Source organism: Lepidothrix coronata, unplaced genomic scaffold, assembly GCF_001604755.1.
Source record: "Lepidothrix coronata isolate B3197 unplaced genomic scaffold, Lepidothrix_coronata-1.0 Scaffold71, whole genome shotgun sequence".
NCBI classification, from domain to species: domain Eukaryota; kingdom Metazoa; phylum Chordata; class Aves; order Passeriformes; family Pipridae; genus Lepidothrix; species Lepidothrix coronata.
In genome coordinates this window covers 4,770,632-4,797,786 of record NW_016690251.1, presented here as the reverse complement: position 1 = coordinate 4,797,786, position 27,155 = coordinate 4,770,632, and the positions used below count along the sequence as shown (strand labels likewise).

The 27,155-nt window shown below is 40.8% G+C and overlaps 1 protein-coding gene across 3 annotated transcripts in view; it reads left to right on the top strand.

The window, feature by feature from the left end:
- Positions 1–27,155, top strand: part of MACROD2 (MACRO domain containing 2) — an 840,118-nt gene that overhangs the window by 739,321 nt on the left and 73,642 nt on the right. For all 3 annotated transcript variants that reach the window (XM_017818854.1, XM_017818853.1, XM_017818855.1), the window contains exons 9-10: positions 13,810–13,891; positions 26,937–26,978. In XM_017818854.1, coding sequence (XP_017674343.1) covers positions 13,810–13,891; positions 26,937–26,978 — 124 coding nt within the window. The remainder of the gene's footprint in view (positions 1–13,809; positions 13,892–26,936; positions 26,979–27,155) is intronic.

The following is a 27,155-nucleotide window of genomic DNA, read 5'->3' as shown; positions in this document are numbered from 1 at the left end:
TAGAAGAGAAATTCTTGGCTAGGTTAATCCCACACAGACTAATTTATATTATGGATAGGCATGTGTTTAAACAAATACAAGGCTTGCATAAAATATCTTCTGATTTGAGAGCTATAACAAGGATGGAGTGTATCACCGCCAGGTCAGCTAGGAAGCCAAAACCTCTGGAAACATGGGGCCAACCTGACCACAGGTGGTACTCAGGCCAGCTGTAAGTCATCACTGTTCCTGTTAACTAATCAGAACAGGAGAATGGTGAAGTTTTTTTGGTCTCTGGTTATTTTAGACTCTCCCCCATGAATGTGATCATGGAGAAGCAATTTTGTGCAAGGATAGGATAGCCAGGCAGATTTTTTTTCAAGGCTGTTGCAACAGATGTGCTTATAGGTACGAAATGTGACCTGGTGAAAGCTCTCTGTGCTCTTGTTTGGGAAGGAAATCTCATGGTCATGGCATCTCCTCAGTCACAAAGGGTAAGAGGGAAAAAGAAAGCCCAGAGAGAAGGGGGATCAGAGGGGAAGAAATCACAGCGTGGGGATGGATAATGATGAGACCATTGAGTTCTTATGTAATGCTTTTCACCAGGAGATCACAAAATAATCTGAAAGCTACAGCTTTCACAAAGGTGAAAGGGAATCCCAGTCCTGTGTTATATCCATTACGCCTGTTAGATCTTGTACAGATCAAAGAGAAGGAGTCAAGTCACAGCTAACACTAGTGAGCCAGTCTTCTCAAATGTTTTAGGCAAATAAGGAGAACGCAGTAAAATGTTTGCTGTCCCGCTATACGATGTTAATTACAGAGTTGTGAAGGCACCTTCTACCTGGTATACATTCTGAAGGACCCAGTAATGAATGTGTTGGAGAAAATGTCCAGCTGGAACCCAAACAGAACCATTTAGAGATGCTTTACTGAACGGAAGTGCCAAATCTCTAGGTTAGCTTTTGGCGATGGACCAAAAATACTTTCCACAAGAGGTGATTATTATGTATGATTCATACAGTGCGTCCACACGAGTAAAAATAATGCTACTTAGCTCTCAGTGCTCAAAGTGCTTTTACATTTATAAGTGCTGTGCACACATTTGTTAATTAATGGAATAAAATAAGTTACATTTTTGTGCATTTAGCATTGACATTTTGACAATAAATGGTTTTGCAGACTTTATGTGCATCAGTGCGTTTGAGCAGCTTGTATAAATTGCACTGATGTTCTCAATTGTATTTGAGCAGCATCCTAGTAATTTAGATGCTTTTTACCTTATGATGAGCAGATGGAGTGAAGGTTACCTGTAGATAGCAACGTACCATAAATAAAGTAACTTCTTGTCCTTTCTAATAAAACATAAATCTGTGCTTGCTCGCCTCTGTGGCTCATGCCCTGAAACCCACAGAACAACTAAACACAGTGGTGGAAGTCAAAACCCACTAAGAGCCATCATTAACATTCCAACTGCGGAAACAGAGTTCTGTCCAGAAGATGGATTTTGTGGAATTGGTGTACCCAAGGTTAGGCATCGGGACTTGGTAAAGTGCTGGAACATCTGTTGGCTATTTTCAGAGGACTGTCAGCCTATTACCATCTATTAAAATTAATTTAAAAGTGATCCCTTAGAGATGAATCTCGTTTTTCTCTTTTCGATCCTTATGAAAAATGTTGGCATACAGTCAACATTTATATCCCTCAAGATTTTTTTTTCATAAACAACCTATATTAGAATTGCAATATCCTCTCATTCTCAGTCGTAGGCATTTCTCATATCAAGCTGGCTTAATGACCTCACACATGAGGACATTTTGACTGGGTTGCTGTCCCAGCTCCCATGCTAAATCTATAATCACATCTGGTCTCAAGCATAGATCTTCCTTACTGGTCTCACTCTCTCACAGGTGCAGATATCCGAAAACCAGTCTTTGAAGTGCAGTCATTGCATGAGTTGACCCAGCTGCCAGCTCAAGTCCTTGAGCTTTTTGGAAATTTTACATCCAATTTTCTTGTCTCACTGCTCGTTGTTCTTCCTGATCTCCCTTCTGATTATCAAGAAAGACATAGAGGTTGCATTTAGGTCATGCAGATTCCTAGCTTGGTTTCTTTCAGGATGCTGGTAATCAACCATTTTGAAAATAACTCATCATTTTACAATCATCATTATCTGACAAAACCCAGTTTACTTTGTTGAACCCACCTAAGTGTCTCAGGCACAAATAGGGTGTAACTGGGGACATGCAGTAAGCAAATGATCTTGATCTCCTTTTTGTAAGAGATACTGGAGTGAGCACCCTGAGAATGGAAGTGTTTTTTCTAGCAGTACTGTAAATTTAATAGCTTTCTCTTCTACCGTGTTCTGTCTTTTTCTGGTGGCAAAAAGATTACCTTCAGCATTAAAATGAGAGACATACAGTATTTGAGAAAATCAGCCTTTGTCCTTGGAAAATGGTCTTTAATAGCTTGCATTAATGAGTTTAATTTGATCTCTAAATGACAGATAACTTAATCGTAAAACATTTTCTTCAAGGAGAGAGATAAGGTAATATTTACATAAATGAGATTCAGTACAGGTTTTAGTAAGAGCAATGGTTTCAGAGCTGTTTCAAGTTATACCATGTGGCCTATATTCTTGGGAAGGCATTTTTTTTTTTTTTGTAGTTTAGAAGGGCTCTTTTTTATCTAAAACTTTCTGAATAAGAGTTTTGCAAACTGTGTATATTGTCGCTTTCTAACCTGGTCTGTAGCTGGTCTTTCACTTTGCTTCTACTACAGGAGTTTTTATCTCCTCATCGGGGAGGTATTATTAACTTTCTACATCAATGTTATCTCTACCTATGTTCTCCCTCAAACAGAGGCTATATGGAGTTGCAGTACATTGCTGCTAATATAGGTTAAGTGAGCATTCTTCATCCCCTAAAAGTGTAATATTTATGACACTTGTTGAATTGTTGGAAACTTACATGTAGTCAGACAAAATTGGTGTCCAAAGTGCTGCTGTCATCTTCCCAGCAGGGTGGGAAAAACTTGACTGCACTAATCCAAAACCCCTTTGAAGTCAATGGCTTTTGGATAAAGAGTGACTAACGTGAACATTAATGTAGGATGAAGGTGAGAATGATTAAAGAACGGAGAGCAAACAAGGGAAATAGTGGGAGTTTTCTTTGGGGACTGCTCTCAAATGCATTAGGTTTGAGGGACGACTTAATCAAATTATACATTTTGCAAAGCTTTATGAGTTTTAGGTGCTTGTATAATTTGGTACGTGGGGGTCATCTGGCCTCTTTAGATGGAAATACTAAACAAGTTGAATTTTAAACCAACTTTGTAAGATCCAGCCCTATTTTTTTTCCTCTGTCAATAATTTAGAAAATAATGTGGAAAGCCCAAGTGACAGCAGTGAGCAGTTGAAACATACCCCAGCCCCTGAGGTGAGGTCAAACCTTTGCTTGACCTCACAGTGAAAATGGTTGCTGAGTTTATCATGACTGGCATTTTACCCTGCCTGTAACAGCACACCTAAAAAGGTGTTTAAGCCATCATCTGCTACTTCCAGGAACTCTTTCTCCTGCCCTTTTTCTGCAGTTCAGACACTCATTGTGTACCCTCAAGAGCCTGCTCAGGACTTCTCAGCATCACAGGCAGAAACCAACATTCTTGTCCCAGCCACAAGACATCAGCACTCCTGTTTCTGCGGCAGGAGGGGATGCTCTAGCATCCAAACTTAAATTACTCGTAATTTAGAAGCTGGAAGAGGTTGCCCAGAGAAACTGTGGATGTTCCATCCCTGGAAGTATTCAGGGCCAGGCTGTATGGGGTTTTGAGCAACCTGGTCTAGTGGGAGGTATCTCTGCCCATGGCAGAAGGGTAGGAAGTGTTTAAGGTCCCTTCCAACCCCAGGCTATTGATTGATTCTGTGATACTCATACCTACCTGTCTGAAGGGTAGGAGGTACCAGCACTTGGTCTTTCTGTGTTTTTAAAACCTGTGGCTGTTTTCTGTTCAGAGTCATGCAGCAGCCACTAACATGATGGCAAGGAAGAGATTATGTTTCTGTTTTCAAGCATATTCTGACTTTTGAGTCGTAGGCTCTGAGCAAGTAGTGCTGATTCTCCTGCTGGCCCTGGGAAGGACTGGAAATTGTATTGGTAGATATTGTGTGGTACTACAAGAACACAAGAATTTTCTGAAGTGACACCTCAATCCAGCAAAGAACTTTTGGTGTTGGTGGAATGTACCATTTTTTGGAATTAGTCTACAACAGTTTGGATGCCCAGGCAGGTTTATGATGCTCATAATCAGTGGGAACTTTGGGGTATTTAAGTCCAAGCTATACTAAAAAGATACTGAAAAACTGATGTTGTAAGGTAAAACGTGATGCAAAAACTTGGCTTATGGGATCACAACGCCCTGCTTGATTGTGTGCCACAATTCCATCTTATTCAGCGGAGCTCCACAATGAGGATATAATGATAACTCTAAGTAAGCTGATGATTTATCTCCTCCAAAAGGCACGGTTGTTGTAAAACTGCCTATCAGATATTTTCAGAGTACTATCCTTCACAAGCCTTTATTTAACGCAGTTATATTTGCATGCACACCCTCTCTACCCATTTGCCATTTGTCACTGAGATAGCAAATTACATTCATCAGAATCCATTCATTCCCCCGGTTTCGCTGAATACAGGATTATCTTGGCTGTGTCAGCTGCCCTATGACTGGGAACTGTGAAAAATGGAGGTCGCCTTCAGATATTCCAAACATGTATCTTCAAAGGACAGTAGGTATTAAGCTGGAAAAGATTAATGGGCTTTATGTCATCGTGTTTGTGTGGCATAAAAGTGAGTTGTGCTGATTGATGGATATCTTGGTAAAAACAAATGCATTTTTAAACTACTCTCCTGCCCCTTCCCTGATAACTTTCAGTGACCATCAAAAGAAATATACTGAGACGTTCCCTTAAATCCTAGTCTGGTTTTACAGGTTTTTTCACCTTTGGGAAACTGAAAAACTTTTTGTAGTTGAGAAAGAAACCACATGTGGAATATTAAGGACTGGTTATTTTATAGCCTGTCTCTGTTTATATTAGCACTGCAGGACTATCACATCTTATTTGTCAGAATAACCATGCAATATATAAGTAACTGGGACATATACAAATGATCAGCAAAAAATTGCGAATTCCTCAAAAAATGTTGTTGTAATTTCCTATTTTAGATCCAGCTCGGTTCTTTAGGATAGCCATTCTGCTTGTCAGGCAGGTGCTTTGTTCACACAAAAAACTAACAGCTCAGCACAAAGGTGTCCAAAAGGGAAAACTCTGCCTGTCCTTGAATAATACACTGTATTAAAAAGGTATTGAAGGTATTCACAGAGTGAATTCTCTCACAGAGAATAAGTAACCTTTAAAAAACAAGCGATGTATTAGGGAAAAAAGAGTTATCATTATTGATTCTCACAATATATGGGCACATTGAAAGGATATTTCCACCAGAGGAAAACCAGTGGTGTGCAGCAAAGCTTGTGAACTTTGCTTGTGACCACTGATGGGATCTTTTGTTTTTCGTCTATAACATCTTTGGTCGAGAGAGAACAGGAGTTAAAAAACCAGGGCCCTTGTCTAGTTCTGCTGCTCTTGTTTTCTGTGACCTTGGACACATCAAATCTCCACCTGGAGGCAGGGATCTATCAAAAGTGTCACAAAACTGCAATGCTGATGTGTTCTTGTGTGTGCTTGAGACCTGTGGGTAAAAGTGGTTCTCCACTGAGCAGTATTATGGGTTTTAATGTGTAATATGGAGATAGGCTTGGGCCATAGTGATACTGGTGGTACCTGTGTGAGACAGGGAGTAATTTGCCCTCAGCTGTTGAATATGAGCAGAGCTGTGGAAACAGGCGGGCACAAAGGACAAGGAGAGACATTCTGACCGTATTTTAAATTTATCTTGAGGTTCATTGTTAAGCGTCTTGCTACTGCATTTTGTTTTAGAGGCAGGGATTGCTGCAAAGCCCTATGTACAGGGATGTTGTTTGTATTAATATTTTAAACTGGTAATAAATTTCTGGTGGGGGTTTTTTGTTTTGTGATTTTTTTTTAAATTGCCTTTGGACTTTTAATTATCTTTGACTCCAAGAGAAGTATGTGTTCCATCATGAAGTAGGATATTAAAGCACTAATAATAACTTTCTGTTTCTGTTTTTTAACTGCAGTGGGACCACCATAGAAACCATTCCACTCTATTTGTGATAAGCATAAATCATTTTATAATACATGTGGTTTGTATTATTTTTTCCTTCAACGGCTGCCTAAGTAATATGTTGGTTTAAGTAAGAGTTGCTTCTTCACAGCTAGTCCTCAACGGGTATTTGCTCTTGATGTGATATCATAACGCTCCATTAATACCATTAGTAGCAGGAGTCTTGTAGTAATGTGGATTTTTATTTAGGTTTTTGCTTTGGATTCCAAGGAACCTCAAAACTCAAATCCATGGAAACCAAAGAGCTGTGTCCTGAGAGAGTGCATTTCTCTCTCCCTGGATTGAGGGGTGATCGAGAGATGTCCTTTTTGCCTGAAGCTGGGCTCTTTTGGATGACTGCAAGGTCAAGTAAACGCGGGGCATTTTGGCTCAGGTCTGCAGTGGTTTTGAAGCTGGGCCAAGAGTAAAGCTCTTAAGGCGAGGTGAACAGCTTTGTGAACATCATCACACAGTTCGTTGATTGTCAAATTCACCGTATCACCAGTCTGACACCTCTGCCCCGCTTAAATCTTGTTCTGAGGATGGAGGCAGTGCCAAAGCTTTGTATTTGCCATAAATACTTGACTGAAGTTCTTTGTGAGAGTAATTCTGCAGTCATAGACCATGATGTCATGCCAAAAGGAGCAGACAGTCGGCTAGGCTCTATGCTCTAATGGTTTCTGTGAAATTAGTAATAATACCAGGAGGCTGAATTTTAATTTACAGTGCTGCAAAAAGATTAGTTTTTACAGGGCCTGAAGCACTCACCTTCGGAAGGAGTGTGTGAAAACTTCTGCCCTCGACCAGGACTGGTTTCCAAGGGGAGATGCAGTCCTCTCTGCTCTGTTTAGTTAGGCAGGCTGCTATCTGGACAGCTGGCCAGATGTGCCTGATGCACAGGAAAGGCAGCACCTCTGGCAAAGTGGATCACAGCTGCTGTGAGGTATATGGTAGATGCCTGTGTTCTTTTGCAAAGCTGGTATTTCCATCTGTTAGTTGGTTGCAATAGGATTACCAGAGGATCAGATCAGGCTGAAGAGGAGACTGTCAGCACCAAGAGCATCTTTCTTTAAGGGGGCCAGAAACCAATGTCTGTCTCTTTGAAGTGTACTTCTGTATGTAGGCAGTTCAGTGAGTCACTTTGGTCCTGGGCAGGGAGGAACTCTGTCAGAAAAACAGAAAAGAAAGAGATGGGAAATGGGGTCCCTGAAGATAAGCAAGAGAGAGATGTGGACTTCAGAACAGCAAACTCAGCCCTTGTCACAGAAATAGAAGACATTTCACACGGTGTACAGGGACAAGCTAGGACACTCCTGTCCTGACCTTATGATGCATTAAAAATCTCTTGCTCCTTATTCTGATCTTCCTACAACTGAGATTTTGATTCTGTAAGAGCATGCCTTGGAAACCTGACTTAGTTGCCACTGGTTTCTACAAGGGATGTCTCGTCATACAATGAAAGCCAACAGGGCTACCTGACCAGTCACAGTCCAATTAGAAGCAAAATGGGGGATTCCAGCATGATTGAATCATAGAATGGTTTGGGTTGGAAGCAGCCTTAAAGACCATCTACTTCCAACCCCCTGCCATGGGGTTGCTTAAAGCCCCATCCAACTGGCCTTGAAGGTTCAGGGCTCCTTCCTAACCAGCACTGTAGTCTAGGTGTATTAGTGGGTTCAGGCAGCTCTGAACCGTGATTGTTAAGGATATCTTTGAACAAGTATCTAACATTTGGGGTAAAGAAATATCTGTATCAGAACAACTTGAATTCTTAAGGAGGCAAACGTTCTATCTGGTGTTACGGAGTATAGGCGCCAATCCAAGCACACTGAAGTCAATAAAGCCCCTCTGTTTCGCTTCACTGGGTTTTGAATTAACTCCACGGAATTTTGATAAATGAAAAAATGTTTCAGCAAGCTTCTGGTGTTCATCATCACCTTAAGACAGTAGGTCCTGATGGGATCGGGCAGGGGTGTTTTATAAAAGGGATTTGCTACACGTACAAACAGCAAAAAGCTGCTTCCTTCTCTATGTTATTTGTTACAACATTCATTTGATTTGGGATTAAGAAACATTTTTAATGATTTTGCATTGGTTTTCTACTGTGTATTTTCTGGTAAGATTTAAATGGTTATGAAACTTTTTGTAAATATCCTGGTACTGGGGACACACATGAAATACTTGGGAGTGCTGAAACACAGTTGGATTTGTTTTCATTGTGAGCTGTTATTTTGTCAGGACACAGGGTGGCAATGGCATGGAAACACTCATTAGGTGAAATAATCTAGAATGGCTTTTGATCAGTTTTCTGCTTCAGATCTGTGCTCGATATATTCAGCTTGGCACTTGGGCATACATATAGCTATACCTATGACAGCATTTGGCATGTCCTGTGGATTGTGCTTGGCAGTATCTCTTTGAAGCAGTGCATAAGTGCAGAACAAGGTATTCCTGTCCCCTAGACATATAGAGAAATTAAGTCAGAGAAATCAGACAGCCTGCCTGAGACCACAGCAAAAGAGCTGAGATAAAAATGTAGACATTTTCGATGCTATAATATATATAGAGGCATGGAATGGTTTAGGTTGGAAGGGACCTTAAAGATCACCTAGTTGCAACCCCCTTGCCATGGGTAGGGACATCTTCTACTAGACAAGGTTGCTTAAAGCCACATCCAGCCTGGCCTTGAACATTTCCAGGGATGGGGCGTCCACAGCTTCTCTTGGCAACCTGTGCCAGTGTTTCACCACTCTCACAGTAAAGAATTTCTTCCTAACATCTAGTCTAAACCACTCCTCTTCTAGTTTAAAACCATTCCCCCTTGCCCTACCACTATATGCCCATGTAAAAACTTTCTCTCTGTCTTTTTTATATAGATACAGCTGTTGCCGTGGAATTTTGATGCTGAAAAAATCTCCAGAGCAGTTAATTAGGGGTGAGATAAGAAAGGGTTTATTTTGCCAAGGCTAAGATGTTACACGACGCGCGTGCCGGCCGTGCCTGAGAGGTTACATTTTATAATACCATCCATCCAATCCCAGATGTGTCCACCCTGTGGCCTTTACTCTGGTCCGCCCCGGGTCCACCCCCTGAGAAATGGGTCTGGGGTGTATTTCGGGACCCCTTATTCATCCCATCTTTGTCTTCATCAGAGCACAAAGGGTACATAGTTACCTAATTCTTGACCTTATTCTGTGGTTTAGGCCCTGATATGCTGTTCTGCCAACAATCTAGGCCTTGCCTTGACAAAAGACTAAACATTTCTATTGGATTTGGGGCTATGAGTGATATAGGGAGCATAGAATGGGGTAAGAGGGTTAAGGAATGTATAAACAAGGGCACTGGAGAAAGGGAAAGGGATAAGGGACAAAAAAGGGGGGGGTCGCTGCTTTTAAAATCTACTTATAAAACTTACAAGTCTTACAAATATTAGAAAAATAAAAAACCATTAGGGGCTTAAGGCATCAAGCTGTAGAGTATAAATTCCTCCTATAGCAGCAGCTGCAGACAGAGATATGCACATACACATGCAGTGTCCTCTCACACATTGCAGTAGGGGGAAGGGTCCTTTAGGAAGGGTTTGTGGAACCCTCAGCAGCTTTTCATCATTCCCGTGCTGCGGTGACCATTTAGTCCCGGAGCACCTGCCCAGCCTCCCATGGAGCTCTTGTAGACCCTTAGTGGTCTATGAATGAACATACCCAGGATGCAGAAACTTGCCAGTAAACTGAAAACTCACAAGATGCAAAGTGCTCTCAAAGTCACCAGGGAAAATACAAACAAACAAAACCCCAATGAGCAGAAACCAGGAGGAAATGTTTTTGCTGCTTTCTTTGTACCCAGGTCAGTGCTGCTGCTATTAGGTCAACAGTGCTTTTATACCCAGTGAAGCAGTTTTCAGTTAATGAGAACTATCCTAAAACCCTGGTCTTAAGGTCCATTGTACTGCAAAAAATGTGTTCAAGGCCAGGCTGAAAGGGGCTTGAAGCAGCCAGGTCTAGTGGAAGGTGTTGCTGCCGATGATGGAGGATTGGACCTAGATAATCTTTAAGGTCTTTTCCAGCCCAAACCATTCTGGGTTTCTATGAAAATAGCCTAAGCTCTGTAAGCAATGCAAACTTTTACTAATTCTTATCAGGTGTAGCTAACAAAACCACCTGGAAGTTATCCCCATCAAAATGAAATAGAGCCTAGCAAGGAGAGCAGGGCCCAAGAAAAAAAAATATATTTTTTTAAAAAAAAATAGAATTCAAATATACTCACAGCCTTGAGCTGTGAAGCTGCCTAGTAAATGAACAGCTCATGCATTTTAACTCCCTTCTTCCTGTGCTGCAGTGCTCTTAATTTTGGGGTTCTTTGATCCACCTATTCATAGCCATGAAGCGACCAGAATTTAATCAGGCTCTGACAGAGGATGGTTGGTTTTAATACCAACCTTCAAAAAAGAGCTGTCAATCAAGGATGAGCTTTAATACCTTCAGCTTGGAGCTCCTTTACACTTCTGCTGCAGTTGAGTGGTGCTTGGTCAGCTGTGGAGGAGCTAGGCACCTAAAAAAGGCACTGCGAGCTCCCTGGGCACAGCCAGGGGGAGTCCCTGGGAGTTATTCCTTGCCCTCTCTAAAGGGGTGGTGTGACACTCAATCAAGATGCCATTTCCAAGCCAAATGGGAGGAGAGATTTCCTCTTTGAATAAGGAGTAGCTTTCCTAAGTGTGCATCCTAAAAATCCTGCTGAGCTTCTGTAGGCCAGCAGGCAAAGCAGGTTGGTAGTCACTTGGATTAAACCTCTCCATATTGTAGCTAGAATGGGAACAGTGAGGACAAGGGTTACTTTCCCTACCTAATCTCGAGTTATTTTAACGGGGGATGTTAGATAAAATAGTCAATGACTGGCAGGATGATAGAATATGGTTAATTTCAGATTTACTATCTGCCAACACATGCCATTCAATCAGATAAACACAGGATTTCAGCTGTCATCACAATATCTTATGCATACTTAAAAATAGAGCATTTTTTCTCACGCTAAGAAGAAATGGAACAGGTTTATATATAGGATGTGTACAGTCAGGAGGCTAGAAATTTTGTAATAGTCTGCTGTTTCCAGAGAGATTCCCTATCTTTAAATTAAGGAATTATATTAGAAGGAGTAGAAATTCTCATTTGCAGAAGTTTTATCATTGTCAGCTGCACTGAATAAATAAAGGGAACACCTTGAGAAGTTGGACTATATAGAATGAGGCAAATGTCTGTAGGATTTACAGCAGAGAATATGAGACTATATAGAGACTCAGAACTTCTCTGCGTGGGAATATCATTCCTCCTCTGCTTTATACATTTCCATCCTTGCTCTTTTGTCTGTTCTGGTTCATATATTGGGCCTGTCACTTCTAGTGCTTGAATATCTGCTCTGCTCACAAGGCGGAGATAGAAGATGACAATCTAGCACCACCCCAGCACTATCTTAATCCAGTTTTCACATTAAATGTAATTTAAGCACTCACGGACTATGGCCTCCCTCCTGAAAACACCCAACTTAGGTAGAAACATAGAATCATAGAATGATTTGGGTTAGTAGGTACCTTAAAGATCATCTAAACTCTCCTGTAGTTAAAATGTAGCACCTCTGGACAATGATAATTTACATTATGAATTCCTGAGTACAAAGATGAGTATGGCTTTTAGGCTTGAGCATATAACTAGTCGAGGTCTTTGTTATACCCTTTCTGAAGAGTAGCTGATGCCACAGTCCAGCATATTTTTAAGGTCTAGCCTGATTTATTTACGAGGGATGCACAGAACAGCTTGGTTCTGTGAGAATCATATGAGCAGACAGCAACAGGCAGTCTTCTTTCTGACAAATCTGCCAACACGCTTCCCTGCTCTGCCCTGCTGCTTTCTCTCCTGCTTACAAGCCTCTTTATTCCTTAACACTAACATAGCCTGTACCTTCAGTCTCATATAGTATCACAGAACCAGTAAGGCTGGAAAAGAGCTCCAAGATCATACTTTGAGTGAAAGTCCAACCTGTGAGTGAATGCCACCGTGCCCACAAAAACCATATCACAAAGTGCCACATCCACTCATTTTCTGATCATTTGCAGGTATGGTGACTCTATCACATCACTGAGGATGCTTAACCACTCTGAGTGAAGAAATTTTTTCTAATATCCAATGTGAACTTCCCCTGGTGCAAATTATCCTATCGCTAGCTGTGAAATTTCCTAACTAGTTTGATCATTCAGGTTTTGTAGTCACCTTTGATTCAGAGATGTCATTATTAGTAGCTACTGGCATTTTCCAGCTTAACTGGTGTTTGCCTGCTCTCATCCCCTTCTGTATTCTACTGGGATGCTCCAAAATGGGCTCTGAAATGACATCCGGAGCTGTTCAGCATAACAGTGTCTTTGAAGCCAAGGCTTGGACTTGGCTTCCAAGAGCAGCTCCGGCAAAAAACCAGCATTTTCTACTGAAGATAAGGGAAAGAAGGAATTTTTTGAGAGCGTTCCTCCCACTGTTTCCCTGCAGGGGGAAGGCTGATGCTTCTTCTAGCAAGTGCGAAGGCACTCTTGAGTAGTTCTGCTATGACAGATCATCTTATTACCCATGGAGACACCAGGACAAGATGCTGAATTTCCTGTTGTTTGGGCTTCATCCCTTTCTGATTAAGCTCTTACGAACTTCAGAGAGAAAGACGATTACTGGGTTGCAGGTCCTTCAGCTCAGCTGTGGGAGGGTCTTTTTGCCTTCCTCAGACCCCCTCCAAGCTGGGTTTTGGCTACAGTGACAGTTTGTGCTGGGCAGTGCAAACAGATAACAAGAAGAAATTACAAGGCTGAAGTTCAGTGTGGGTGTTTTTTAGTCTAAAAGGCTTTAGAATTCTGTTGTTTTGTTTAGCTTTTTTTTTTTTGGTGTCTTTTAGAAAAGCTTTTCACATACAGTGATCTCCCAAAGAATTTATTTGAACTCATTGGTGGGTGGTGCATACATTATGGGCTGTGGTTTCATTGATATGCTCAGCCGTGATGAAGTAGATGGCATATTAAATGTTTTATTTACCCCATGTGCTACCTGTCATCTAATCAGCTTTTGTTTTTTGCTGCATTCTGCTTGTATTGAGAGTGTTTTCATGTAAATTAAAACCACATGAAACCTTTTAGAGCCATTTTAAAATACTAAATGGGTTTGCAAATAGGTTTGTCGGACAAGGATTGGAAAAAGAGCTCTTTGCTTACCCATTTACTCTTTTGTATGCTTATTAGAAGCCCCCCATGTGACTCTTTCATCAAACGTTGCATCCCAGCCCTCATCTGGAATGCCAGAAGTCATTTATACTGTGTTCAAGAGCAGTTTGCATAAACAGGAGGCAGTTTACAAAGAATACAGTTGTGAGCTGCGATTGCAAAGGTTATTTTATAAATTACAACACAGATGCACAATAAAGTCAAAACACGCATCCCTATGATGTTTTCTTATTTGCCTGGAGCATAAAAGTATATTGGCTTAAAAGTTTCTTTGCCTTTATTGGCTATTATTACCAATATGGATGATTGCAATCATTTCACTGTGAATCATTTTGTTTCTTACAGGTGGATCGTATCATCTTCTGTGTCTTTTTGGAGATTGACTACAAAATTTTCAAGAAGAAAATGGGCGAGTTTTTCCCTATAGGTAGGTATAGTAATTAAGTACCATCTGACTTCAAAAAAGGGTGCAGCAAAAAGACAACAGTTGGCATCTTGTCTTCTTTCCAAAGCCAAATATTATAATGAGAACTTTCTTTAAAGATCAGCTGCACGTAGAGGCTCTGATCCTGGACAAATGCAGACATTTAAAATGTGTGAACCATCAGAACTACTTGTGATACTGCTTTTGTATGCTCTGTACAGCTAGCTCCTTCATTCTCTGCTGTATCTGTATTTCTTGGTGCTGGCTCTCTTGACTCTTGAGAACAAAATGATTTGCACTAATGTATGTAGCTCCTAGTGTATATTGCTTTTCCATACACTTAGTACACACTTTGCTCTTTCATTAACGATGCTGGTAGGGTTTCTCTGGGTCTGAAAAGATACCACAGGGGTTAGAGCCCAACTGTGTCTGAATGAGGACTTTAAACTTGAGCTGTCCCTGTGCAAGAATGAATGGGAGAAAGATGGCTCTCGCTGGAGCACTTCAGAAATGTTAGCCATTCATCTTACATTTCACACAGGAGGTTACTTTCTAGAACTTAGGGAAACCTTGTGGATAGTAAATTTGTTAGTCCATCCTCCCCCCCCATAAGCCTGTGATTTATTTTTATCATACATCATTACAAATCTGTGTTCTGTAATTTTATCAACCCTAAACCTTCTCCCATTTTATTTTGCTTTGCGCTGACATCTGTCCAACTTCGTGTGACAAGATCCAGATTTTAGTATTTTGTTTTATCACCCACTTCAGAAGTGGCAGTAGTTGTTCATGCTGTCTGTCTGTCTAGTGGTAAGGGCCTTGGAGTAATAGGAAGCAGAGCTTTGGTGTATTCTGTCTCTTAATTCTACGGGAATGTGTTGTTACAGTAGCCACAGTGATTTTTATTCCTTTTGCTTTGGCTGGTAGCGTGGAAATTGTGATATTTCTGTCTCATCTCACTAGAACAAAGCTTTTTGTAGATGACTTTGTAATCTCCAGTTTGCAATGATTGACACCTGAAACTTAAAGACCTATTGAATTATTCAGGTAGCACCGAGTGGTGTCTAACTGCTTAATAATATTTTTGTCTGGAGCACACTGAACATGGATTTCAAAGGCTGCATTCAAGTCTAATCCATTCATTATGTGATTTTATTTTTTTGGCAGTGTACCCCAACCCATAGGATAAAGTGGCAGTACCCTACCTACTGTTGCTGGCTCTGTCTCTGCCCTTCAAATTAAGCCAGAGTAGAATACAACATCAGTTTGTCAACAAATCAAGAGTCTTAATGCTCACCTGCATCATTAAGGCCTTTGAAATCATGCTTTAGAGCCTTGTACTGTTGTTATAAATGTAAAACCCACTTGGGCCTGAAAATTTTAGAGACAAGTAGATTCTTCAGAGTTGAAGCATGACAAGCCCAAAGGCAAAAAGAGAGGAAGGTGGAAGATTTATTTCTTTTTTAGGTTTTTTAAAAACCTGACGTTGTTGAACTCCTGCCTACAGAGAACCTGTGTGGTTGGGTCTCATGTTATAGAAAACCATAATTGCATTCCACCACATTATGTAGATGATCAGCTGTACCATAGTTTTAAAAGTATATTCATTCTCGTGCATGGAAAGGTTTTACAATTTTTTTGCTTGAACTAAAAATGGGATTTTGATGTGTGACTACAGAGAGGTGGTTGTGATGGAGACCATCTAAATCCAGTGTTTTGCAGGCATATGACTATGCAAAAGGTTGATCCAAAGATTACAGCTGTCCAGAGAAAGACGGTTTACTTCTCAGCATCAATAATTTGGTATAGAATGTTAAAAGACCTTAGGAACCATTTTCATGGACTCCTCATTGCAATTTTCTCAACACTAATGGTTCTGGTTTTGGTATGCCTTAATGTTACTGGTTTCCAGAAGGACCTGAGCACATACTGTCTGATGAGCCATAGCCTTAAAAGGAACCAGTTTAGCATCTAAAACTTTATTCCTGACTCAATGAAGGCTTTGCTGTGGGGAGGTCAGTAGTCAGGGATTCGTGAGGTCTTATTTTAGTGTCTTGTATCACCAAGATACAAGTTTGGTATGCTCTTATAGGAGTCACTTAGATCTTCAGCTTGTGAGGAGACAGGGAGAGGCAGGACAGATACATGCTTCCCAAATGACTCTCCTGAAGTGCCCCTGGAGAAATAATCAGTATCCTGGAGGAGTGCCCTAAAATTAATATACAGTCTCAGACTTTCTTTGCTGTCTTCAACTGACACTTTTCCACAGAGTACCACCACTTCTACAGATGTCAACTGAAGTCAGCCCCATCCTAAATGCCACATGGTGAGAACATCAGCTGAAGGTCTGGATGAAGATCACCAGATGACCATTGTATCTGCTGTTTGCTCCCTTTTCTTGGGTCTCTTATGAATTGCCATCTGCATTTAACAAAGCAGACTTGGACAAGATATCAGCAGACTCTCCCACTGTAGGGCTATCCCATCTCTTTGCAGGACTGGTTTCTTAGTCAAGGAGTTAGCAACTGCCTCTACCTTTGCTAACAAGTTCCTGATATTTACACTTGGAAGAAATTGATGGAACTGGTGGTTTGGTTTTGTTTTTAAGTGAAACTATTAATGTAGTGAAATAAAAGTCTTTAAGGATAGACTTGCCCTAAATTTAAATTGATAGGACACTATCTGAACACTCCCAGGAGAGAATAACACTGAGGTATTGCTTTAAGCTTAGAGAAAAAACATCAAGGCATTTTAAAAGTGTGTCTTGCATTCAGAAACATAATGAAATATATCTACTTTAATAGATGTGGACAAAAATGCTTAGAAAGAAGAATATATTCATGGAGTTATATACATAAGTAGTTATGACTTTAAACCCAGTGCATTAATAAATCCAAAAAAGACATGCAAGTGCTTGAGCTAGTCAAGTGATAATGAAATGAAGCTGGAGTTACACCTCAGTGCATTAGAGTAAGTGGAACATAGATATAGGGAAATTGTTCCATTAGTTGAACATATCATTAAGCCTGTTTTGCAAGTGGAATGCCAAAGAAATTAGTCAAGTAATAATATTGATATTAAGACAACTGCCAAGAGCCTTGCCATTTGCAAACTTAAAATATATAGAGGGAAGAGACAGACTTCGAAGTAATGTCATGTCTTGGGAATGTAGCAAAACTGTGCAGTAACAGAGCAACTGTCACTGTCTCAGCATTTCTGATCTCAGTAATCAGGAACCTGTACAGAACCCAAGCCAGAGGCAGCATGCTCCAAAGGGAAGCAGAGAACCGCTTTTCTTTAACTCAGACAGAGGATCTCATCTCAGTGGTTGTCCAGAAAAGTCCTGGTTTGGCGAGTAAAGGGTTCTGGTCCAGGCAGAATTTTTGTTGAACGTCTGAGGTTTTGCTGAGAAGTTTTTGTATGTTCTGGTAGGAAAAGACTGTTGCAGTAGAAAAACCAATCTTCTTTCCTTAAGATGGATCACTGTTTTAAAATATTAGATGCAACAAACAGCTTTGGGGTTTTTTTCTTCTTACAAACTTGAGTCCTATCTCCTTGTGAAATGAGATAGCCCAGCCATTCTCCTTTCAGCTGTGTTGGAACATTCTCTCTGCTTAATCTGAGAGAATGTCTTGCTACATATCTTTCAGGCAAATAAAATATCCATGCCTGCAGTTCTGGCTCAGACGTGTAGTTCTTACATCGCTGGATTCATTGCTACTACTAGTATGAGTGAGCTTTCCGGGAACAGAGCTGATATTCAGACCATTTTTTTTGTCTTGGAATGCATTGTTTCTTCTAACAGAATTCTACATGAAGCCCAGACACTGGACATTACTTTTATTGCTAAATATATATATATATGTTTATAAGACTGACCAGGAAATGGTATAAAACCAATCCCCCTTGAAAAGCTAGATTTACCAACATTTACCTTACAGTGATAGCTACTTCTAGGATGCTATTGTAGGAGGAAAATTAAGAGTATTTGTAAACAGTTGCCAGCTGGAGGCAAAGATACCTTTTTTCTTTTTTTCCCTTCTGTATACTGTGTAAACCAAGCTACTTAATATGTCAGACAGATAATCTTGTAAGGACCTTTGGCAAATGCTTTTTTTTTCATGGTGGCTGTCGTATATTATGAAAGGTTTATCTTCAATTGTAATGCTTAAAGTATTTCTAAATCTACCACCTGTTATCAGTGGATTGGAGAGGAGAACCATTTTTTCTGAAAATGTTCTTTAGACAAAAATAATGCTATAAGGGGGACCGTCCTGTGAAGCTGCAGCACTCAAGGTTATATTACTTCGTGCTACTTTAAACAGGGTAACAAAATTACTTCACTAAAGCATTGCAAAAATTGTTAGAGAGGGGACAGGTTTGCACTTTTATTACACCAGTTGATAGATGGAAGATACAGACTTTTAGACTTGTGTCCTTTCAGAGCTAATGAAAGGATGCTGAGCCCAAGAGGTTGTTCTTTTTTTTTTGAGCCGTATCAGTTGGTGTTAGGAAAAATACAGAGAAATTGCCTCATCTTGAGAAAACTTCCTCTCCCCTCTATTTCAGGTTATGACATTTAATGCGTTTTCTGCTTTCATCCTGGTTGATGAAAACACTGTCCCCCCTACCCAAACCATATGGAGAAGAGCTACTGCCTTATATTAATTCTTCTGTTACTTCAGGAGGATGCACAGCATCCTGCTTGTGCATAAATGTGCAAATATATTACAATTGCAGAGGAAATTCATTGTTAAGAGATCTCCCAGGCTTGGAATCAAATTGGAAACTGTCTAAATGGCTGAATGAAGGGCTTTGTATTAAAAAGGCAGATCCCTGCACTAATACGTGAGCGAACTCCTAAACAGGGATTGTAATTTCTGTACTGGTATTGAGAAGCATCTCCCTCTCCACTAACCATGGCAGACTGCACTGGGGCTGGAGCAGTCCTCCCTGTGAGCAACGGAGTCATAAGTTAGCCCTTAGTAAGTAATCCTGTATCAAATGGGTAATTTGTTTGATAAATTTAGCCTCTCTATTTGCATTTGCAGTGTTCATGAGCCGATTCGTTTCCTTAATTCATCACCTGAATGTATTCCACAAAATATTTTTCATGGGCTTTATTTTATTCTGTGGATAGGTGCCAAGCAGTTTACTGGAAGTGCCTGTTCTCCTTTATGGGAGGTTTCACCTGGGCAGTGATTTGCCTCGTAAGTCACAAGGCTCTGGTTTTTCTGATTGGTTCTGGCTGGCGTACAAAGACCACCAGGGCTCAAAGCCCCCTGGAAATGGACCTTAGGGAGTAATATTTGGGGGAATTTGATATCACTTTGACCTCCTCCTCCTGATCAGTGAGGGCCATCCTAAAGATTTTGGTTGCAGCTGCTGTTCCCATTTCCATGGAGGTTTTCCTGCTTCTCATACTCAGAGCTGATTCAGTGCTTTCTCAGGCTGAAACTACAAGCAGTCAGACCATCATCTTCCTCTCTTCCCTGCTTTCCCTCACAAAGCTTGCAAGGTGCTGTTTGCTGGAAGGAGCCAAATGCATCTCACTTCTCTGACCCTACAGTTCTGATGGAGCTGCAATCCCTATGCTATTGTATTGGGATGCCCAGGGGACTCTGATTTCTCTGCCCTGTGAAACTTTTGTCTTGCCTCTTGTAGGTCTTTCTTGGCTTTTCAGGTGGTGAATATGCAATGAGACGGTGTATGACCATCGTGTGTATGAAACCATTGAGAGCATGCCAGGGTACCTCTCAGTATTTATGCATTCACAGCAATCTAACCTGCTCTGGACTCCATGCCAGCATTTAATGATTAGAAATCTGGGGAGGAAATCTTGTGTTAAAGGCAGAGACGAGTGAGAATGTTTCAGTGGGTGTCAGACAGCTGCTGCCACAGCTTGAGCAGGGTATGGATGGGCAGTGGGACCATAACCTATAAAAGTGCTGTTGTAAGGAGCTTCTGCTTTTGCTTTGCTAAACGGAGCCTCCTCTTCTTTGCTCCAGTAGCATTTTGTAGACATTTTCCTTGTCTCCTTTTGTGAGACTGACAAAAGAGCCTGCAATCAATCCAGAAGTCTGGGGAAATGGCTGTTTCTATGTATTTGCCCACTCACTCCAAATCCCTGCATTCTAGTTCCTGGGAGACACCTGGATAGGGGCTGCATTGAAACAGCAAAGTGTCAGGTGGATGAGGATGTCCTTGAAGGCGCAGGGGTCATGCAGATGCAAGTACCAGGCTGCTGTGTGTGATAACAGTGTGGGAGAGCACAGGGAAGATGATGAGCATGGTAATTAAAAAGGTGAATACAGAGCAGTTATTTACCATCTCTTGTAACACAAGAAGTTCAAGGTGTCCCAGGAAATGATGAATCAGGATGGAAACAAGCAAAAGGAAGTAGTTTTTCACCCAACACACAGTTAGGATCTAAGAATGTTTGCTATGAGGTGCTATGGAGCCTCTAGGTCTTAAATATAGTTAAAAAGAGGATTAGCTCCACCAACAAAGGACTGTCCAATGACAGATATTAATCACCATGGCCTATGTGTAACCTTAGTCTGAGGGAGAGACTGTGTAAGGGGAGGGAAGTGTATTGCTGTTGCCTTCTGTACTCGGCCCTTCGCACACGGGCCCTTCTTGCCCCTGGCAACAGAAAATGAACAAGCAGAGGCTTTTTCTTGTTAATACCTTCTGCGAATACATCTTTGGTCAGGGATCTTTTCTTCCTGCTCTGTTGCATGTTGTAGTATCTCATGTAAAGGACTCCAAATGCATTTTATGTTATCATCCAAAATATCCTGTCCTCTCTGGCCACGGACACTGAGTGACTTCAGGTACTCAAGTGCTTCTGTTTTCAAAGGATGCAGTTAAATTTGGGGTTGTTCCATGTGATTGCCTCTGCCTTAGGTTGCTGATGAGATTTTGTTAGAAGCTTGTATTTGGAAATGTATCACCACATGCAAAATATACCACTTTGTGTGTGACTATTGCATAAGCATCCAATTTAGCACTTGTGTAAACAAAACCTGGTTATTTTCAGTATTTTAGGGCCAAGAGGAAAGAAGGAAGTTTTGCAATAGGCTCTTTCTTAAAACCTGATACCTATTTTCCCTAGGAGTGCCTCATTCCTTTTGTGTAAAGTAGAAGCATCTGGAAAATAGAAATCCAAATCTGATCCTGTCTGCAGGCACCATTTCCTGCACTGGAACAAGGTTGTCCAGTTCCCTCACAGTGGGATCAGCAGCTACTGCACAGCCCTTATGTGCAGCTGAGGCTCATATGGGTATATGTATTTTACAGCAGATCAAGTGATATGGTACATAAAAGAGGCCATCTATGTGGTGACAAAATAAAAAAAACACCAGTGCCTAACTTCTTAGGAGATTGGTACTAAGGGTTTCTATTTGATATGCCTTCAAAAGCTACAAACACATTTTACATTCCGTGAGGCTCCGGTGTTGTGGGACTGGTGTAACTAAGCAACACGGGAAGGAAAACACCACTAGTGCTACAGTATGTCCAGGATACATGGAGTGTATCAGTGAAAGTTTCTTTATAATTAGACTAAAAAATTTGATTAAACTCACCCAGTGTCAGGTGGAGGCTTATATAGTGCCTGGATTTCATGATTACAGGATACAAATGTTCAGAACCAAAAGAAGTCCTATTTTTTCTTCCAAAGCAGAAGAATCACTTTTTTCCTAAGGGCCTTTTTGTTTTCTTTTTTTAATTCTCCATCTTATGAGCACTGAGGATGAGGGAAAGCTTTATAGAAAATAGAACTTCTGACTAGTAAAGAAGAAAAGAGTCAGGCTTGGGTTTAGTTGATCTCATCGGCCAGACATTTCCAAATCTGCTTTTACTCAGAGAAAACATTGCCTTTTTCTGGGCTATTGTCTGTTACACTCTCCCAGTGGAGAATTGAATTGGAGGAATCAAAACAACCAAAAGAGCTTGTGAGCTCCTAGGTTGTTGCAAGCCTCATATAGATATATTTGGGCTTCATGAAACCTTCTTGTGTTCTTGTGGGGTTTACTGGGCTACAACAACATTGACTCTTAGGTTGAGGAGGACACAGAGCCTGTACACTGTCATGAAACTCCTTTTAGGTATCAGAAGTGGTTGTCAGCAACCAAAAAGAAGTGATTTTCAACTAGTAGGGATTGTAAACAGACATAAGACACGTGATTGTAAAGCTCGCTAAGGGTATGAAGATGATCATGTAGTCAGGTAGGTAAAGCTTTGGGATAAAGTTTAGGAAAGGTGTGAGAGAGAAATGTGGAGACTGAGAACCTGCTTGATCTTTTCAGCTGCTGGAAACCTGGTGTTTTCATGGTTTAGGTGGTTTGCATCAGGCAAGTACCCTGGCCCACAACACTGCCTGCTCTGAGGCTGGACACAAGAAGCTTTTCAAGACTGACCCAAAATGGGATCCATTTCCTCAGAAGTGTGAGACTGTTGCTCATCTGCTGTTGTTCCAGTACAGGAAACTGTGCAGGCAGATCATGGAATACCTGCTAGGGAAATGCTTGACAGCAGGAACTTTCCCAGCCAGACTCCTATTTTTTCCATAGCAAATAAGCTCAGGAGGATGGCTGTAGCTCTCAGTACTGAAAGGTTTTTGCGGGTTTTTTTGTTTGTTTGGGGTTTTTTAAGGCAGCATGATCACCACCTTGTCACTTCAGCCTCCTGTATAGCTCTGCCCATCTCATTGCTCTGTTTGCCAGAGTGTGTTCATAACAAGGCTGCAGAGGGGATTTGGTCCAGTCCCACAGTGCCCTTCCAGCTCTCCCCTGGTTATGGTCAGTACATGGAGCCACGCTTGCAAGGAGGAGCAGACTGAGACACATGGGTTGGCTGGGAACAGGGAAATATCTGGAAGTCAGGAAACAGCAGAAAATGCTGAGAAAAGGAACAAATCCTGAAGGATGAGACTGGGCTGCCGAGGAAAGGTTAGAGGAAGGCAGGGAAGAGCCAGCAGCATGCAGCCTGGGATGCAGGACCTGAATGCAGATGAAGTAGCAGCCTCCTGCAGCGTAGAGCTGGCTCTGGTGTAAGAGCTCCTCAATGCATGCACAGTTAAAAATAAAAGGTGTTTGTGCAGCACTGGCTCTCCGTGTGCTGACATGAAGGAGAATGCAAATGGAAGCGTGAGCAACAAGGAGGAGGCGGTTTAATGGCTTTGGGGATTAGCAGCGGTATTTAGAGCCTTTCACCTCTCTGTTCCTAACATAAATCTTAACACAGATTGATGGTTTTAGCCATCTGGCTTGTGTTTGCTTGTATGTCACGACTAGGGAGACAGAGAAAGAACCTGACCAGCAAGGCAAAAGGAAAAGGAAAAGATCTGACAGAAGAAGGCATCCTCTTCTCCAGTGTCAGTAAGAGCAGATAGGGTGCACTTATTCTATTTCCCAGAGCTCAGCAGGTAACAAGGGAGAGGGCAATGGAAGAGTCACAGGCATCACTTTGGTACATGACCCCACCAGGGAGCCTGTGACTTGCACAAATGTGTATGCTCTGAGCAACTTGCTCCCAAACGTGAAGCTCTTTGATCTTTAGAGATATAGTTACCCCAGGTAACTACCCTGGGAGTTAGAGGATGAGTTTCAATCATAGGTTGGCTTTCAACTGTAAATTATTTTGTACTTGAACAGTGGAAACTGTTCTCCCATACATCACCCATCTAATATCTTAAATTTATGTACTGCAGCCCAACTTAGAAGGTGGAAAATTTTGTGCTCTCAGCCATATGACACATTTTAGATTAGAAGGTTTCCTTGTGTCCCAAGCCTTCTAAATACCAGTGTGACTTTTCTTGGGGATGGGCTGACCTTGCTGTTAGCTGAGTCACTGTCAGTTTTCCTCTCAATCTGGGCTGCAAGGTCTGTCATTCCTTTTCCAGCAAGGTCATCTTGGTAGAGCTTCCCAAAATCCGGAGCTTTAATGGGGAAGCCATGTGGAAAGTCAGCGTTCTGCTTCCCCAACCAGAAGAATAACCAAGAGTGGGAAGATGTGTCTGCAGACTAGAGCCTGTTTTCCTAGTCACTTATTTTTCAAGGGTGAGAGGTACAGAGAATCTCACCTCTGGTCTTTCCAATGGGGGATTTTGGATAAGAAATATTGACAATATGTCTTTAAGGAAATGTTTGCTGCTGTCAAAGATTCACTCTTGGGTTCTTCTGTGGTTTTACTCAAATTTTGCTTCGGGATTGACTGGTGCATATTTGATGCATATTCCAAACCAAAGCAAACCTCTAGAAGGTTTCCTCTGGATGGGGTAAGAAAATGTATAGGGAACAAAAAAAAAACCCAAACAAACAAAACTAGGTGTAACAAATCTAATTTATAGCAATCTTGGTACTGATTTTGCTTTCTATTAGGCACGTAGAGCTTCAGTAAAAAATATTTTTACTTTCTTTTATTTCTTCAGAACCAGTAACCAAGAAACTGCCTGTAAAATCATTTTTTTTTTGAGAGGGAAGGTGAATGAATTTTGGATATAGACTTCTAAAACACTGGTTTTTGTCTCAAATAATTGGTTTTGGCATAGAGCTCTGTCAGCTAAACATGGTGTTTATCACTTCAGTCAGCCACACCAAGGTCAGGGAAAGAGACTGCTTTCTATTTAACAGGGAAACGCTTCCACCAGATGCATTAATAGTGAGAGAGTAAGAATTATAGACACATGAAATGGCTGGGGACTGCTGTGTGCCAAAGTGAAACTCAGATTCAGATCTAGATTGGGGTAAATTTTTCAAAGGCATCACAATGACCCAGATATCACATCACCAAGCAATTCGGAGCCCAACTTCCATTCTCAGAAATGATGTAGTGACTTCACTGCCTTTCAATGAGCCTTAGGTTCCTTTTCCCAGAAAAAAAACCCAGCCTTTAATTCACAATTAGTTCACAAAAGCAGTCTTTGCCTCTTCATAATTATATTGCATAATGACTTCCCTACTTTTTAATAACATCAGATTTCTTGTCTGTGTCCATTATCACCAGCTTAGAAGCTATTCTGTTGCTTTGGGAATTTTGTGTTCCAAGTCACTTACAGAACTATAATTAAGAACTTCCACGGAAGACCAGGTGATATATGTATGTTAAGATATTATATTCTGCTGCTTTAATGTCAAGTCTTAGATTAATTTGAAATTTTGTCATGCTGGTTTCATTATAAACGCTTCCATGGAAAGAACATGTTATTGGAAACTGAATAATTAATAATCTCTATGTTAACCAAATGTTTTCTGAGTGGTTTGCTGAAGAATGTCAGAACTCCAGTTGAAAATCCTGGCTCCATTGAAGTCAATGGCAGAATTCTTATGGGCTTTAACAAGAGCTTTCATTTTCTTATCTTAAAAATTACTTGTCAAAATTCCTTAAGGTTTCTGTGTACAAATTTACATTTGTACAGTAGAGGCCTGTGTGCCTTTTTCACCTTCAAAACAGTTGTTTGCAGAATAAGGAAAAAGGAAGTAAGGTGTGCAGTGACTTTTTTCAGTCCTGATCCTTTGGGCCAGACTAAAGTGTATTCAAGAGAAATATAATTTATGTCATTTAGTGGCATTTGGAAGCTCAGCCCTCCAGATCATGAGTTGGAATGAGACTGAAGGGGGAGAAGGATAGATGCAGATCCATCTACTGTAGATTCAAAAACATCCATGAAAATTCTCACACTCATGATTTTAATGCTTATAGAGAACATAATTCCCAGAGGAGGTCTCTATTATTAACCAGTTGTTCTGTTCTCATGCTACTTAAAGTTTCAGGCTCTAAATCGTGATGAAAGCGAAGTTTAGTCCTCCTAACCTGTGTCACAGCATTTGGATCTCAGCAGAGTTTATGGTGTAAATCAGGACCTAAATACTGCTGTTAGTTTCCATTACCATTGCTCATAATATTGCAAAGCTCCCTTTGGTTCAAATGGTGGAGGGTCATAATATGCACATATGCAAGTTTGAAAGATGTTAAGATTTAGACAAAAATTGTAGGCTTGCTGCACAATTTGCACATGCCCAAAGCAGAGAGGCAAAATGGTTTGGGTTGAAAGGGAAATTAAAGACTATCTGGTTCCAACCCCCTGCTATGGGCAGGGACACCTTCCACTAGACCAGGTTGCTCAGAGCTCCATCCAACCTGGCCTTGAACACTTCCAGGGATGGGGCAGCCACAGCTTCTCTGGGGAACCTGTGCCAGTGCCTCACCACCCTCACAGGGAAGAATTTCTTCTTAATATCTAAGTTAAATCTAATTTAAACCTGCCCTCTGTCAGTTTAAAGCATTCCCTCAATAAAAAAGTCCCCCACCAGCTCTATTTGAAGAATATAAATGGAGTCTATATGAATCAAGAACATAGTTGACATAAACTTCTTTGATCAGTAAGCTCTCCATTAGATGATTAAGGCTCTGGAACACTGAATTACCAAGATGTTAACTAAAGCTAATAATTTTTTTTTCCCTTGGCAAAACAACTCGTGGTAAGAAATTATTTTTTTACCAGGATGGAAGTTTTTTGCAAAAGGAATCTACCTTCTTTATCTGTCAGCTTAATGATTACAAGTGCTCTGTTCCTGGCTAGCCCAAGTTTGGTCTTCGCAGAATCATTTTGGTCTTAAACCAAAGTCCTGTCTGGCAAATTTATAGTAATTCATGATATGATATGACTTCTGGGAAGTTAGTCCTCTTCTTAGCATAGCCAGTTGTTCTAGGGAAACAAAGCAAACTGAAACTTGTCAAGTAAACAAAAAACTCTGCTAGGAAAGGGAATGCAATTTCATTTTGTACGTGTCTTATTTTCAGAATTCTGTAAATTATGCAGAATTTTATTCCCTATCTTTATTCCCTGCATTTCCTGTATCTAGTAGTAACCAGTCTAGTGTAAGACCCTCCTTTTCCCATCCACCTCCAGATTTCACTGCAAAATGTTAAATGGGAGCAGGCGAACTAAGATATGGGCAATTTGAAACGAACGTGGAATATTTCATTCTAGATGTTTGCTGGTATTCTTAGTGACCATTTTCTTTCCATTTTTTTTTGACAGATGATGCTAATGAAGAAGGGACTGAACTGAGTGAAGAGACAGGTCAGTAAAGAATATTTTATGCTAAAATATATCCGTTCTCCAAAGCATAAACCAAACTGAAAAAAATCTGGAAACTAATTGCCTTATTTGAGATAAGCAGTGCTGATCATCTATGGCCAATGTTATAACCATAATCTCTAATTTTTAGCACAAAATTAGAGTAAACCATCCCTGAGA